The sequence below is a fragment of the Xiphophorus hellerii genome, chromosome 1, assembly GCF_003331165.1.
Source record: "Xiphophorus hellerii strain 12219 chromosome 1, Xiphophorus_hellerii-4.1, whole genome shotgun sequence".
In the NCBI taxonomy this organism is placed as follows: Eukaryota; Metazoa; Chordata; class Actinopteri; order Cyprinodontiformes; family Poeciliidae; genus Xiphophorus; species Xiphophorus hellerii.
This window is the reverse complement of record NC_045672.1, coordinates 25575363-25591998: the sequence shown is the minus strand read 5'-3', so window position 1 is coordinate 25591998 and position 16636 is coordinate 25575363. Positions and strand designations below refer to the sequence as shown.

Genomic DNA, 16636 nt, shown 5'->3' with positions numbered 1-16636 from the left:
CCAAACACCAAAGGATTGTGTCAAAAAGATTTTTTTATAAGACGTGATGAAGTGTTACAAACTGTTTTATAACACTGAATAAATGAGCTCACATTAAAGTTTGTATAGTTCTCTGAAATAGGTGAAATTATTTCAAGGTTTTTCACACATTACCAAAACTGTGCCTCTAATTAGTCTCTTATATAATCTCTACTTCTGATAATGTTAAATACTGAAGACCTTTATTTTATATCTTTGTACAGTTGGTTACAGATGGATTTTCTATAATAGCAGCATTTCCCACCGTGTATTATAAGCCTGGCGGGCCACCAGGCTTAGCATTGTTTGTTTGTTTAATTTTTTTAAATTATTGCCCTTTTTTTGGACTTGATAGTTGGTGTTTAGGTATTAATACTCCAGTCTTCCAATAACGCAAAGCTATCGAGTGATATTTTCAAATTTTCTGTCAACTTTAAACAATTTTTTACTCTCAAACACGGTGACTGGCTGGATGAAAGACGGCCCTGGCGCACCGGGCTTTTTCTGTTGGAAACCCTGAATAGCAATAATAATAACTGTTATACGTTGAACTAGAAGAACAAACCGAAAACTCACTGAGGCCAGCCTTCAAACGTGGACACAGTGAACAAAGCCAGCATCCCCATCAGCACATTGTCGAAGTTAAAGTCACTGTTTTCCCAGATCCTCTCTCTGACCATAGGGTGGTTCATGTCCCCGTCTTTATACACCACAAAGGTTCCTCTGGAATCACACAAACACACAACTTTGCAGTAAAATAAATCTAATTTCAGGAAACAAGTCAGTGTTTTAAGCTGTGAGAGCAAATTAAACTGACTTGCACTCGTCTGGCGTGTGTTTGGCTTCGTCTGTGCAGCTGTAGAATCGGCCCTGAAAACATCCAGACCAGAGAGTTTACCAAACCAGCAGCCGTCTCCGGAAACTTTCCGTTTATACAAAGAAAAGACCGGCGAAGGTGAGGGAACCTTGAAAAGCTGCACTCCAATGCAAGCAAACATGAACTGAAGCAGAGTGGTGACGATCAAGATGTTGCCGATGGTGCGAATCGCCACGAAGACACACTGCACCACGTTCTGCCGAGACCACAAGCAGTTTCAATCAATAATAAAATGAATTAAAATCAACTTTAATCCATTTTAAAATTGAATAAATTAAAAAAAATTAAAATTTAAAATTAAAAAGTTAAAAATTTAAAATTTAAAATTAAAAATTTTAAATGTAAAACCAAACTCATTTTGGTTTTAAATGATTTTGGCATTTAAAACCAAAATCAGCATTCAAGATGTTGCATTCAAGATTTATATATATATATATATATATATATATATATATATATATATATATATATAATTTATAAATCTGTATAAGGTAAAATAAGAAAGTAGAAAATTAATCGTGGATTCCTTGTTCCCGGGCCTAATCTTCACACCAATCTGGAATTTCCATTACTATCTCATGAAAAAACAACAAACAAAACAAAACACAAAAAAAACGGAGGGAAACTTTTACAGTGGGTGGAGCTCAGAGAGGCCGTCTTTAAAATGAGCTTGTTCCATTTGGGACAGCAGATCCTTTTTCCAGTGAGGCCCAGACTGAAGGTTTTTCTTGCTTTCAAAAACACAGTTTTACATTTACTTGGTTTTAGGTGCTAGCTAACAGTAGAAGTTATTTTCTACTGTAAATAACTTCAGTTATTTTCTAGTGGGCTGCACAGTGGCGCAGTTGGTAGCACTGTTGCCTTGCAGCAAGAAGGTCCTGGGTTCGATTCCCGGCCGGGGTCTTTCTGCATGGAGTTTGCATGTTCTCCCTGTGCATGCGTGGGTTCTCTCCGGGTACTCCGGCTTCCTCCCACAGTCCAAAAACATGACTGTTAGGTTAATTGGTCTATCTAAATTCTCCCTAGGGGTGTGTGTGTGTGTGAATGGTTGTTTGTTCTGTATGTCTTTGTGTTGCCCTGCGACAGACTGGCGACCTGTCCAGGGTGTACCCCGCCTCCCGCCTGGAACGTAGCTGGAGATAGGCACCAGCAACCCTCCCGACCCCATTAGGGACAAGGGTGAACAGAAAATGGATGGATGGATGGATGGAAAATTAATCCTGATTATCTGTAGATTATTCTATCTTAAATAAATAAGATAGAATTATATATAAACGGGGCCCATATCAGGGTTTCCCCCAGTGTATTATAAGCCTGCGGTCCGCCATGCTTGCCCCCCGCCAGGCGTTTACCTTCAGCCCCTTGGCTCTGTTGATGGCTCGCAGCGGCCTCAGCACTCGGAGGACCCGCAGGATTTTCACCACGGAGATCGCACTCGAACTGGAAACAGCAAAACAAAAAATTTAGACAATTATCCAGCTAATGGAAATATAAAAAAGGCAGATAACACTTGCTAAGATGCAGTAAAATGTTCAAATCTATGGAAGCCCATTTCTGCCAAGAAAGGAAAAAAATTTAAAACCCAACAGGAAGTCATAATTATGAAACATAAAGTCAAAATTATGACTTTATATCTCATAATTACGACTCTAATAATGACTGAAATTTAAAATTATAACATAAATCTCATAATTGGCTTGAAAAAAGATAAATTATGACTCCATATTTCAAATTATGACTTTCCCTAAATTAAAATTTTGAAAGTTGAAATTCTGACTTCAAATCTCATAATTATGTCTTTGAATCTGAAATTATAACTTTGTAAGTCAAATTTATGACTTATTATGACTTTAAAGCTCAAAATTATGACTGAAAGTTAAAATTCTAAGTTTATATCTCAAAATTGGGAAAAAATATCATATTTCTGACTTTCAAATGTAAAATTCTAACTTTATATCCCATAATTATGTCTGCGTTTGAAAATTATAACTTTCAAAGTCAAGATTATGACTTTGAATCTCGTAATTATGACTTTATAATTATGAATGAATTACATCTTTCAATCTCATAATTTTTACTTTAAAACTCGAAATCATAACTTCCTGTTGGACTTTTATTTTACTTTTATTTTGTGGCAGAAATTGACTTCCATACAAAGCTAAGCTAATTAAACCATTATTTAATTTTCTTTGAGTTTCTGTCCCAGTTTCTTTGCCTTGGAGGATAATCTGCAGACTGTCGCTCATCTGTCTACTCACTGTAAGAAGAAAGACGTGAGCGACACACTGACGACCAGCAGGTCCAGGAGGTTGAAGGCGTTCCTGCAGAAAGAGCCGGTGTGAAGAAAAGCTCCGTAAACCGTCATCTAGACGAGAAGGAGGCAGCAAAGAAACGAGATTAGGAAAACATTTCCTCGCAGTTTTTAAGCTCCGATTTATCCACTTTCATTCTGTCAGCCGTTACCTTCAGGACGATCTCCACTGTGAAAACCGAAGTGAAGACGTAATCGGCGTATCCGAGCACCTGAGGACGACAGAAGCTAAAGTCAGATTTCAGTCGCATCGCCGTGGAAGCGGGATTAGACGCCGACTTTAAAGTGGCAGCCTGTCCGAGGGAGCCTTACGATGTTTCTGAAAGAGTGGGATTTGATGGGATCCTCAGCAGCCAGCGAGATGCTGCTGAGGATGATGAAGATGAGGATGAAGTTGGTGAAGTAGGGGTGGTGAATGAGGTTGTGGCAGGCAACTCGCAAACTGAAGAATGAAGCGAATGAGAGGGAAGTCACACACGCTGCACTGGTTTGAGGGTTCTGTTAGATACAAACACTTTTCAGGTACCAGTTTTTCTTTCCAAGGATGAAGAAGGAGCTTCCGTCAGGAATCGGCACAATCTTCTCTTTGGGGCCGGAGAACTCGGGCTTTAGTGGAGCAACGCCTAGAATAAAGAAAATAAACAAGATGAGCTGCTTTAAGATGTCTCTCGATCAGCTGATGTGTGGCGTTTCTCCTGGGAAGAAAGACTCACCCTCCAGGCCCTCGATGGCTCTCAGCTCCTCGTTTTCCTGCCAGTCATCCTCTTCATTCTGAAGCCAAAAAACAAAAGGTCACCATCTTTATTTTACTGTAAATACAGCATAAAGGGAACCTGTGTGTTTGGAGTTAAGATTTTGCCAAGCCCATTTATGCTGCTTTTTGGGGTCACACCAGAGGGTTTAGATTTATACTGGAGGTGGAAAGGTCACTGCAGTTTGAACTCTGCCAGATAAAGGACGTACTACTTAATTTAAGACTAGATTAAATCAGATATGTGATGAAAAGTTTATAAAACCTGGAAATCTTTTATGACTTTTTTCAATCAACGCTCAACAAAGATCCAGGAATAGCAGGTCCTTTAAGTTTTGGTGGATTCATAAATCTTGACATTGGTGTTTGTATGATTTTAATTTATTTGTTACATACCAGGCGACAGTATTTACTGCAATGTTGGTTGGTAGTTTCTTTTTCATTCTCCTTCCTTGTTGTAATATGTATATTTTTGTGTGTATAATGTGAAAACCTGAATAAATATATTAAACATTAAAAGGGACCTATTGTGCAAAATTCAATTTGTATTTCCATTTGGGTCTTCCAAAATGAGCTGTTCCAAAAACCTCCAGACTTTCGACAGGCACTGCACCGTTACCTAGCAACCCAAGCGGAGCTCCAGCATGTTTGGTCAGTTGCTTTACTGCTGTACAATGGCGGATCAGTCAACTTTAAGTTAAAAAATTAGGCTTTCTTGATCAGGTTAGGTCCAGCAGCCATTGTACAGCGATAAAGGAAGCTGACCAAACATGCTGGAGCTCTGCTTGGGTTGCTAGGTAACGGTGCAGTGCCTGTCGAAAGTCTGGAGGTTTTTGGAACAGCTCATTTTCCAGACACCAAAAAGCATGAACTTACTGAAAAAAACATCTAGGTGGATTATTTTGAACACTTGGCTTGTTTTTAGAAGCAGTTGAGACCCAAATGGAAATACAAACTGAATTTTGCAAAATATTTCCCTTTAGTGTTTTAACATGTTTAGGCCTATTAAGTTTTTCACTTTATACACAACAAACAACATCCCAGTAAAAGTTACCACTTACAATGTATGTAACAAATAAATTAAGCCCATACAAACATCAATGACAAGATTTATGGATCCACCGCTCTGTCAAAACTTCAAGGACCTGCTCTTCCTATCTTAAGAGCCGCTCATCACAGATCTGATTTTCTCTAGTTTTAAATTAAGTAAGTAGTTTGCCTTTATCTAGGCAAAAATGGCTTACCAAATGTTTCAGGTAACTATTGCATCTTATATACCGTTTGTTTGTTTGTTTGTTTGTTTGTTTGTTGGAGGTTTGCCCTACCTGAGTTGCATTTCAGCTTTGTCAAACATCCTGTATTGATGTTAACATATAGAAAAACGTAAACATGCGCTACCCCTGCATCTTCATCCTCTTTCTCTTCATCCTCATCCCAATCCTCTTCTTCTTCCTTTTTCTCCCTGAATAAAAAAGAAAGCATCACAGTTTGGCTCGGATTGTGTAGTTGTGCTTAGTGACCAAAGCACAACTACAGGAAAATACAAATGTTTTATAATTGTCTGAGGTTGATGATTACTACGACTTACTCTACTGCTTTCTTTCCACCGCCGCTTGCCAAGTTATCCACAGCGATAGCCAAGAAGACGTTTAGCAGGATGTCTGATCCCAGTGTCAAGGAGTTGGATTTGTTTGTTTCTTCATGGGACGACATTCACACAGAACTGGGATTCAAAGTTGTTTTAGAGGAAAAAGGATACAGTTACCACAGACAAAGAGGATGACGAAGTAAATGCAAACCACCATGTTAGGGAAGATCGGCCCGCCGTACGCCATGATGCCGTCATACATCACGGCGTTCCAGTCCTCTCCGGTGAGAATCTGCGACAGACAGGCACACATCGAAACCCAACCGGACAAAAAGGAGAACTTCGAGTAGGGATGTTGACTATTGTTTTTTATTTTAATTAGTTCGAAAAGATGAACTAATAACTCCCGATTAGACTTTTTTTAGTGTTGTAGTTCGGACCCCATCCAGCAGAAGGCGCCGTTGGACGTCCTTAAGAGGACGGAACCGTTGATATAGAAACAAAGATGGCGGCACGCCAAATCAAAATGAGAAAAAGAAACGGTCCAGAGTCCGATGTGGGATGCAAAATGCACTTTATGCGGTTCTATTTTGAAATATAAACACTCGACACCCTTATTAAGTTTCACTTTAATCGCTCTCATTCAGCCGAACTGCAAGACTGAGCAACAACAACTTTTCTTTCAAAAGTTATTGATGTGCTACGAAGACGAGGGACAGAAAAGCAGAGCAGTTAACATGTAATATGAAAAAAACATCTTAATAAGCAAGGTTGCTTTTTGAGGCTGTTGTGACTTAATAACCTTTATTGTGTCAAGTTTTAACATTTCTTCATTGTATAACATCTTTTTGTAAATGTTTCACGTTTTATTATTTTCATCTTCTGTTTTTCTACACAGCATCCCAAGAGGGTCCTGCCTTTTTATATTTCATCATAAAAAATGTATAATAAAATAGAACCATTTTAGGGGAGTGTTCAAAACCCCTTGCTGAAGGATTTGAAAAGCCTCTGAAAGAAAATTCATGTATCTTTCTGAAGATGTGCAGACATTGTCTAGCATAAATAGAAATCAGTTTATTCATGTCAGTAAAACAGTTGATATAAAATAGTAGTAAAATGTAATAGGTTTTTCTGTTTTTTTAAATTCAGTGTGAATGTGATATGAAAAACAGCTATAAAAAAAACTTGTGTTATGGAAAGACGGTCATCCCTCTTGATTAAAGAGGAAACTCAGATTTTTAAGAAAATGGTCGCTTATTAACTCGTTAGCTGATTGATACAATTAATTCATTAATTGGTAACTTCCCTAACTTCTACCATAGAGAATATCACCAGATAGATGTAAATCACCTGGAAACATGTTAACAGAGCCTGAGGGAAGGAGTCAAACGTGCTTCTCTTCATCTGAGTATCGTCAAAGTTGAACTTCCCTCCAAACAGCTGCATCCCCAGCAGGGCGAAGATGATGAGGAAGAGGAAGAGCAGCAGCAGAAGGGAGCAGATAGCTTTCATGGAGTTGAGCAGTGAGGTGACCAGATCAGAGAGAGCAGCCCAGTGCCTAAAGACGGAGAAAAGAGGATGGGATGCATGCAGGAAGCAAAGTTTGATCTGAATATCTGGTTCTTTCTGGTACTGCTTACCGGGTCATCTTGAAAATCCTGAGCAGCCGGATGCAGCGCAGTACGGAGATGCCGATGGGTGGGATGACATCCATCTCTACAAGCAGCGTTTCGAGAATGCCGCCACACACCACGAAACAGTCGAAGCGGTTGAACAGGGCCATGAAGTAGATCTGAAGACCGAAGGCGTACATCTTCATCAGCATCTCCAAGGTGAAGAGCAGCAGCAGGATCTTATTGGCTCGCTCTGAGGGAACGGAGAAGATCAATCAATCACTGCAAAAACACAAAATCTGACCAGGTATGTTTGGTCTGGTTCTAGTCTTAACATCTTTCATGAAATAAGACAAAACTCACTTACAAGTAACTTTTCAGCAAGATATAGGAACTTGTTTAAAGTAAATTATTCCTTAATATTGATCAAACCACAAACGTCAACGTGTTTTATTGGGATTAACAAATAATAATACTTAGTAAGAATGGTCTAGTCAAACCCCAGACCTAAATAAGAATTAGAATCTCACAAAACTAGGAAATAAATGTTCACAGACTTTCTTTTCAATGTCACTGAACTTCAGCTTGTTTGCAAACAAATATCGGCAAATATTTCAGTTTTTCATGTGTAACGTGCTAGAAATATAACCCAAAAGACTTACAGCTGTAGTGCAGGAAAAATTGCTGCTACAGGATGTTGGATGTTGACTTATCAAACATTTATTTGTATTAAAAAAAACTGTCTTCGTTGGATTTCACACATTTTTCCTACTTCATGTTGATCATAAAATCTCAACAAAATACATAAAATTTTCTGACTAATATGACAAAAAGCATTCACCACAAAAACACAGTCTTACCAAGTATTTTGGTCTAGTTTCTGCTGCAAATAACAAGATAGAGGAGCTTATTCTAAGTCAATAACTCATTATTGATTAGATGGTTCTAGTTCCACTGGCAGATAATTTCGCTTAAAATATGGGGAAATGTTTTAAGTGAAATAATCAATATTAAGGGAGTATATTCTTCTAAAAATGGGTTTTTCTAGAAACAAAGTAGTCTCAAGTTTGTCTTGAAACTAAACTGAAAATACTTGGTAAGATTTTGTGTTTTTGTAGTGCAAAACTCCAGTGAGTCATAAAAATCTGGCAGAAGTAAAGTGTTTTTTTCTTTCTTTTTAATTACCCTGCATTTCTGTGAGCCATTTCGGCTGTCCGTAATGCTCCGAGGCGCTGGCCACCGTGTTGAGGAACACCAGCAGCAACACCAACCAGTAGAAGTTTGTGGTCTTCACTGCAACCCGGCAGTTTTTTCTCATTGTGTGGTTCAGCTGGCACAACTGGTCACTAAAGGACAAATACAGCCTGTGTGTTAACTTAACACTGAGGCTGGACAAAATGGCTGAAAAACATAATTACAATATAAACATTTCATATCAGTCGACATCGATAATATCGAACGGTTTTTTGTTTTAAATATCTGAAAAACTCGTGGCAGTTATGAGGCAAAGTGGCGGAATCTTAAACTGCAGTTACTCAACGAGCTGTTGCTAGGTAACCAAAGAACGGTTACTTAGCAACTTTTCTTAGCTAGCCGTCAGAGGCTGAGTTGCTATAATGATCAAAAAATAAAAACACTGTGATCATACAATAAAGAAAATGCTAAATATTTTGGTATCTATACAGAGATAATATAAATCGAACATTCACAACGATTTTAAATAAATCTACTAAAAAAATGACCTAATTAAAAAGTTTTCTTTTGTATCTGATCCTAAAACAGTGAGTCAAACACACCACTGAACTATTACATCTGATTTTATTTTTCCATGTTTTCCGGTTAGTGCTAACTAAGAAGTTCAATGAATGTGTGTGCTGCTCTCAGGTTTTTACTAAAAAAGATTGTCTCACCAGAAGCTGTTAGCCATCATCTTCGCCCTTAAAAAAGAGAAAATGGCGCTCACTTTAGCACAATAATTAAATGATTAATTACTGAAATTTGTCTCTCCTCTGTTGCCTTACATGAGTGAAGCACAGAAGCCATTATCATCATCAAGATAAGCGATATCGTCGTCAGAGTCAGACTCTGTTAAACATACAAAATAGTCTGCAAACTGTAGCAGCAGCAAATAAAATAAACAGAAAAGAAACTCATGGCTTTCATACCTCCTCCGTCCTCGCTGTGTTTGTACCAACCAAATTTCTTCATCATCTTTTTCTTTGCAATTGCAGCACCTTCAGACATGTAAAAGAGATTTTTTTTATGGGACGCTGAAATTCAATAAGGTGTGTGTTTGGTGGGAAAACTACAAAGAGGATTAGGGCCACCAAAAAAAAAAAATTTAATTCTGACTTTGATCCCAGAATTTTGACTTTTTTTCTCAGAATTCTCACCTTTTTCCTCAAAATAATCACCTTTTTCTCCGAATTCGGACTATTTTTCCTCTAAATAATTACCTTTTTTTTAATCAAAATTCTGACTTTTTCGCTTTTATCGTAGAGTATAGAGACTTTAAACTGACTTCTATTTTTCCTTCAGAATTTTTAATTTAATTAATCTCAAAATTTAAATTTTTTGTTAATCTATGACAAAATCAAAATAAATAACCAAACATTCTTAGGTTTGTGTCAGTTATATTGTTAGTACGTGAAAATAATCATATAACTGTTTCTTCCTTGTCGTATGATTTGTAAACCTGCACTTTTTCAGAATTCTTTTTTTTTTTTCTTTTTAGTGGCACCAGCCCTCTTCCATAGAAACACTTTAGGCTAACGTTTGTTTCCTTCTTCGTCCACATCCTCGGCTTCTATAAGCCAGTCCATGTATCCGATCATGTCCTCCTCCATCTGCTTGCTCTCCTGAGCTTTCTGCAGCTCTCCACGCGCAACAGCCTTCTCTCTTTCTTTGGAGAACTCGCTGTAAAAGATAAACACTTGAAAGTTTACCACAACATGATACGAGAGCTTTATCTGTGTTCAGAAAGTGTGAGATTGAGAGAAAAGTGGAAGTCAGCGAGACAGAAACTACCCACCCGCTCAACACACCCAATACAAGGTTGATGATGAAAAATGATCCGAAAATGACTAAAGAAACAAAGTAGACCCAGGGAATGTCGAAGCCGATGGCATCATTCATCTGTGCAGAAATAAAGACAAAGCACATATTTATAAAACATCCAAATATAACATGCAACCCCCATAAAGATGCATAAAAGTTCAAATAAAGCCATCTGTGTATTTCACCAACATAATCTCACTACAAAAACACAAAATTTTACCAAGTATTTTTCATGTAGTTTATATTGCAAATATCTTAGTACAGTAGAAATAAAACAAGTAACTTTTTTAGCAAGACATAGGAGCTAGTATTAGGCCAATCATTTATTAATATTATTAAAAAAGAACCAGTTCCATTGGCAGATTATTTCACTTGCAGCAAGATATTTTTCCCTTGTTATATGTGAAATAATCTGCAGGCAGAACTAGAACGTTTTCATCAATATTAAGGAATTATTGACTTAAATTCAAGCTCATATGTCTTTTTGAAAAGCTGCTTTTAAATTAGTTCTGTATTTTTTTCCAAGTGCATTAAAAATATTTGCACTAGAAACCAGACCAAAAATACTTGGCAAGATTTTGTGGTTTTGCAGTGTTCATATAAAAACCTTTGGACAATTATTATTATTATTTAAAAAATCATTGATGCTCGCTAAATTCATGTCCTCCTTTATTGCCACAAAAGCATAATTGCTGATAATTATCTACAATAGGAAATTTGTTACAATGTTTAGAGAACCATTTTATTTCTTTTTTAAAAATTATTTTCATTTAAATAAAAACTGAAAACTTTAGTAAAAATAGAATGGATAATTTCTCTTTCTTGGAAAATTGGTATTTGTGCAAAATTACGCAAAAATAACTACGTAGTATCCAACCTATGGAAGAGGATCAGGGCCACCAAAAATAATTAAAAAAAAGGATTCAGACTTTTTCCACAGAATTATGACATTAATCTCAGAATTTTTACTTTTTTCTCATAATTATGACATTAATCTTCTAAAATTAGAATTCTTAGATTAAAGTTAGAATTATGAGGGGGGACTTTGACTTTTTAAAGAAAAATTTCAGTGACACTAATCTTCTTCCATACCAACCTAGTGACATAAAAACCGTTGACCTGAAGCGTGGGAGTTGTGCATGAATGTGTTTTTTTACCCAGTAGAGAACATCTGTCCAGCCCTCCATAGTGATGCACTGGAAAACTGTGAGCATGGCAAAGAAAATGTTGTCAAAGTTTGTGATGCCGCCATTCGGACCCTCCCACTTCCCTTTGCATTCGGTGCCATTGGTGACACAAAAACGTCCGACTCCCGCAAAAGCACACGGGGACGGATCGTCCTCCACCATGAGGCCTGCATGAGACAGAAGAACATGAGGAGGAGGATGAAAGCAGAACATCAAGGCCGTTCTGGGAAGCCCAGACAACGGACCGACCCGTGCTGGTGTCGAAGCACGTCTTGTGCATCCTGCCGAGGAAAAGCTCCAAGCCGATGATGGCGTAGATTATGATGACGAACATGACGAGCATGCCGATGTGCAGCAGTGGGACCATGGCCTTCATGATGGAGTTCAACACAATCTGTAAACCTGACAGGACAAAATGATCATCCAGGGTTTCTAAACCTGTCCTGCAAACCTACTAAATATGTAAACATCAACTTTTAGAATGTTTTTATTCACTATTCAATAATTATTACTTTCGTTTAGCGTAAATGCTAACCTAATTTCTTATGATTCTAGTTAGCCATGAGGGTCGTAGTGGAGTATTTTATTACCAGGACAATAAGGTCTTCCTCATGTCATTATGGATTACCTGGTAAAATAATTTGTCTCTGTTAAGGTAATATGTGATATTTTATTTTAATCACAGATCAAATTTTATATCATCTCTACAGTATTTAGGTATTTTGCAGCGTTGTCCTCTACAGCAGCGCTGCCACTCAGTTCCTTTAGGTCTTTTCAAAAAGCATGTCTTCGGAGCTAAATTGGGGCGATTAAGCTTGTTAAAAAAAAAAAAAGAAAAGATTTTAAACTGAAAAAAAATGTGGATTTGAAAAGTAGTTTTGGACATTTTTCTCAATTTAAAAATTATTTTTCAGTTTCAAACTATTTTCAGTTTCAAAAGAATTTTTCAGTTGAATTTTTTTTTTTGTTATTTTTTTTTTTCATTTCAACAAACTTTATGACCCCAATTTAACTCCATACTTGTTAATTCCATGCTTACGGTGTTATTTTGAAGAACAAATCAGTTTGGTAAGTTTTTCTGGCAACCAGTCAGAAAGATGAATATGGCACGTAACATTTCATTAAGTTATTTTAACTTTCACATATACTTTCTCTGATCGTTTTCCTGTTTTCTTTAAGTTCATCTCAAGAAAACAAACATCCTTTGAATTCACAACGGCAGGCATTTCTTGGCAAACAATGAAAACAAAACATTTTGTTGTCAAGATTAACTCCCTAAAATGTCCGCTCTTGGCCTCTGTAGTAGTGATTAAAAAACAAATCATATTTTATTTAAAAAAAAAAGAAAATTCTAATAAGTTTATGCAATACATTTTTTAATTTTGCTTTTTTTTCTCATCTTCCCACTAACTTTCTGAGGCTCCAGTTACTAAACGACAAACAGAAACAAAAGCCAACTGAGAAAATATATAAATATAAAACAAATATGTACGTACTTGGCACGCCGGATACGAGCCGAAGAGGTCGCAGCACCCTGAAAGCTCTGAGAGCTTTAACATCCAGGCCTCCGGGTTTTCCTGCAGCATGGTGGGCCTCGCCAGGCTTATGGTCCGTCATTCCCTCCGCCATCACACTGAACAACCTGCACAGAGGACGGCATCAATGTTGCTCCGTAGGTTTTATTGACGAGCGATAGCTTCCGACGGTAAATTTTGAGATACCCGACGATGACGATGATAAAATCCAGCAGGTTCCAACCGCTGCGTATGTAGGCGCTGGGGTGCATCACTAAACCGTAGGCAAGGATCTTGGTGAAGGTCTCGATGGTGAAGATGACGAGGAAGACGTATTCAACTTGTTCCTTAAAATCAGAGCACAGGTTTGGCGGATCAGTGTGAAAATGCGTCACCACTTTGGTACTTTGTTGTATAGAGGGATTATTTGTTTGTAAACATGGCGGATGCGTGCGCAACGTGACAGCGGAAAGAGTCGGGCGGCCTTTAAATTGTCACTGGTTGCCATGGTTACCCACATGAATTTTGTTGTTTTAACATTAGCCAGCATGTTGTTGGTGAATGGGATACATACTAGGGCCGTTGCAGATAGAAAAAAAGGAGTACATTTCAGCCAAAATACTCAGAAAACTTTTGGATAATCTCAGAAAGTTTCTAGAAAAAACAAGAACATTTCTGAGCTTGAAAAGTCAAATATTTGCTACAGAAAACTCAAAAGGTTTTTTGATTAATGTCAGAAATTTTCAGACAAACACTTGAAAATTTCTGAGTTCCTAAAGTTGAAACTTTGCTAGAAAAAAATCTGAAATTTTTAGATTAATCTCAGAAATTTTTATGAAAAAACTAAGAAATTTCCAAGCTCATAAAGTTGAAAGTTCGCTAGAAGAAAACTGTTAAATATTTGACTGTCAGAAAATTCCTAGAAAAAACTGGGAAATTTTTGAGTTTGAAAAGTTGAACATTTACTTGAAAAAACTCAGAAGTTTTCAGTTGAATCTCACAAATTGTCTATAAAGAAACGTAGAAATTTCAGAGTTTTAAAGTTGACAATTTTCAACTTTTGAAACTGAAAATGTAATTTTTTAAACTAAAATTTCTGAAATTAATCTCAGAATTTCCGGGTTTTTTGGTGAAAATTCACTCAGCTCTCAATGAGATGTGCCAAGCCCATCTAAACAAGACAAACATTTCTATGGTTTAATTTATTTGAATTGCAAAGCACAAATTAAATATGACCATTTCTTCCTATTTTGGCTCTGACTAGCAGAAACAGTGCAGCAGGGACACTGAGAAAACACTTAAATTTTTAAAATCTCCACCATTAAGAGAAGATTTGTACCTGATGGTAAAACAACCTCCTTTGGCCAAGAGAAGATCGCTTAATGCTGGAGCTGGAATGGTTTTCTAACCTGCTAACCTGCAGCCTAAAACACGCTGACCCCACTTCGCTTTGCTGTGAACTTTCAGGTTAATGCTTCTAATTAATGCCGCTTGGACTTCACCTCAAACTGACACAGTTACCCTGCAGCAGTGGTGTAGTTTAACATAACAGAACAAGTTTAATGCTTGAAAAGCCTTCTCTAAAACCTGTTTATACATAAAAAAGAAGAGTAAGACATAATAAATCCCTGTGACAGATCTTATACAGTCAGCTTAACTCATCTGTGAAATCCAATAAAGGGATCAACAAACATTCATTCTGCTGTTGGTATGTACTTGTACATGTGTGTGTGTGTGATGCTTTAAAAACACTCAAACTGCACTTCCAGCTTGTATTTTGAACAGGGCTCAAACAATTAATCGGATTAATCGTGATTAATAAATTATTGAAAATAATCGTCAACTGATTTAGTAATCGATTAATCGTTAAATGGAGGATACAGACTCAAACCAACGACTTTTAGCTGAAAGAATAACATAATAATTAAGACAAAATTTAACAAAAAAAATATATGCATTTGGCATTTAAGATAAAAAAAACTTAAACATGTTTTTCCTAGAACTCCTGGAGTGGCGTAGTTTTATATTTACCACTTTCAAATTCTGCAAAAACAAATAAACAAAAAAAAATACTTGCATTAAGCCAAAAAAACAAAAAAAATAACAGAGTAGCTCTACACTGTATTTTTATTATGCTTTGCTTCAAATGTTCAAGCATACACTAAATAAATTCTGTTATTACATTTTAGGTAATAAAATATTAATTTTCTTATTTAAAAATGGATTCAATTATTTGTTTATTTGGATTTTTATGTATTTCTAATATTGTGTAAAAACACATAAGTGGTTAAATAAAAAATCAGCAAACTTTGCCAATTTTGTTGCCTGATTAATCGATTAATCGTCAGAATAATCGATAACTAAAATAATCGTTAGTTGTAGCCCTAATTTTGAATATTTATTTTACAATTTTCACACTGTAAAATGACTGCTCCTACAATATGATATTAGCAATATTTCTTCTATGGATAACATAAATATTTTAATCAATTATTTAGTCAGGCTGATTGGTTTCTTTCTACATAGTTAGAGTTAATTTCAGGTCTTTTAGTGAAAAAAACTACCATTACAGAGGAATAAGGATGGACATTGAGATGGGAGGAGTAGAGACGAAGCAGATGGTTGGAGTTTAAGTAAGTCATGAGCTTTGACAAGCTTCTCCAGTGAAGGTCACAGTGCATCTCTAACACCATTACCTCCACGTGAATACTCACTTCCTGGTTAAACTGCATGCCGACTCACTGTTCTTCAGAAGAATATTGCATTTTATGCTTTTCACAAACTTAAAAGTGATTTTTAACATTTCTATTACATAGTCCATCTTGCTGTATGTTGAAAATCACCTTTTTCCCGAAGCAGTTTGTCAAACATCGTGTATAAAAGGCCATTCTCTGTATTTTTATGGGTTTTATTTGCGTTGAATTCAATGAATCTGTAACAGGGTTTTATTTTAACATTATTATAGATGTGAGGTTTGTCAAATTTTGCTTATTTATTCTTTGAATTGATTTTGTTTAGTAAAGAAGTTGTTTCTCCAGACATTTATTAGCGTGTTAAGTTCCGTTGCGCTGCTCGTGGCAGTTGGTGGTTACCATAGTAACCAGTAACTGACAACTCCTCCCCCCTTTTCTGTTGCCGTTAGTAACGATGGTACATATTAGGGTCAGCTCCATGTTCTCTTTACAAATATTATAATTTGACCTATTTTAGACAAATGTAATCATATTCAGTCTTTTATGAGTAATTTTGTGGTGTTTTGTTATCAATATTAATGTTCTGCATTTTAGCTATGTTTAATTTTACACCTGCTAACTGCTGCTAACTGCTAATAGCTACAATCACAGACTGAACAGATTGTCAATTACTGTAAGGATAAAAATTGGCTGATCGTGTTTTGTGAAAATGTTAAAATGATTTATGTCATTTCTCGTGTTTTCTGTCTATAAAAGCCAACAAAACATGATCTTTCATTGTTTTTGAGCCAATTTGTCTCCAACATATCTGGTTGTTAGTAAAGGTTTTCATACTCTTTAAACTTCTTTACATTTTGCCGAAATCTTCTTCTGTCAAAATAAATTACATTTATGTTAGAAAGTTGACGATATAAAATTCCAACAAATATAAATGTGTTTGAAATGTGACAAAAGTATAACATAGTTTTGCAAGAGACTGTACCAAAAAATATGTTTTCACTCAAAAAATTATTAAAAGATACTCACC

At 36.4% G+C, this 16636-nt stretch overlaps 1 protein-coding gene across 1 annotated transcript in view; it reads right to left on the bottom strand.

Annotated features, from left to right (window-relative positions):
• The window catches only part of cacna1fa (calcium channel, voltage-dependent, L type, alpha 1F subunit a), a 33684-nt gene that overhangs the window by 16485 nt on the left and 563 nt on the right, over window positions 1–16636 (bottom strand). The window contains exons 2-25 of the mRNA XM_032546882.1: window positions 13124–13263; window positions 12899–13044; window positions 11652–11804; window positions 11373–11569; window positions 10190–10293; window positions 9932–10074; window positions 9324–9392; window positions 9180–9243; window positions 9069–9095; window positions 8344–8504; window positions 7186–7411; window positions 6896–7103; window positions 5717–5837; window positions 5546–5618; window positions 5356–5419; window positions 3920–3977; window positions 3733–3829; window positions 3519–3648; window positions 3359–3418; window positions 3154–3260; window positions 2248–2335; window positions 984–1091; window positions 836–888; window positions 595–741 (exon numbers count right to left, since the gene is read on the bottom strand). Coding sequence (XP_032402773.1) covers window positions 595–741; window positions 836–888; window positions 984–1091; window positions 2248–2335; window positions 3154–3260; window positions 3359–3418; window positions 3519–3648; window positions 3733–3829; window positions 3920–3977; window positions 5356–5419; window positions 5546–5618; window positions 5717–5837; window positions 6896–7103; window positions 7186–7411; window positions 8344–8504; window positions 9069–9095; window positions 9180–9243; window positions 9324–9392; window positions 9932–10074; window positions 10190–10293; window positions 11373–11569; window positions 11652–11804; window positions 12899–13044; window positions 13124–13263 — 2744 coding nt within the window. The remainder of the gene's footprint in view (window positions 1–594; window positions 742–835; window positions 889–983; window positions 1092–2247; window positions 2336–3153; window positions 3261–3358; window positions 3419–3518; window positions 3649–3732; window positions 3830–3919; window positions 3978–5355; window positions 5420–5545; window positions 5619–5716; window positions 5838–6895; window positions 7104–7185; window positions 7412–8343; window positions 8505–9068; window positions 9096–9179; window positions 9244–9323; window positions 9393–9931; window positions 10075–10189; window positions 10294–11372; window positions 11570–11651; window positions 11805–12898; window positions 13045–13123; window positions 13264–16636) is intronic.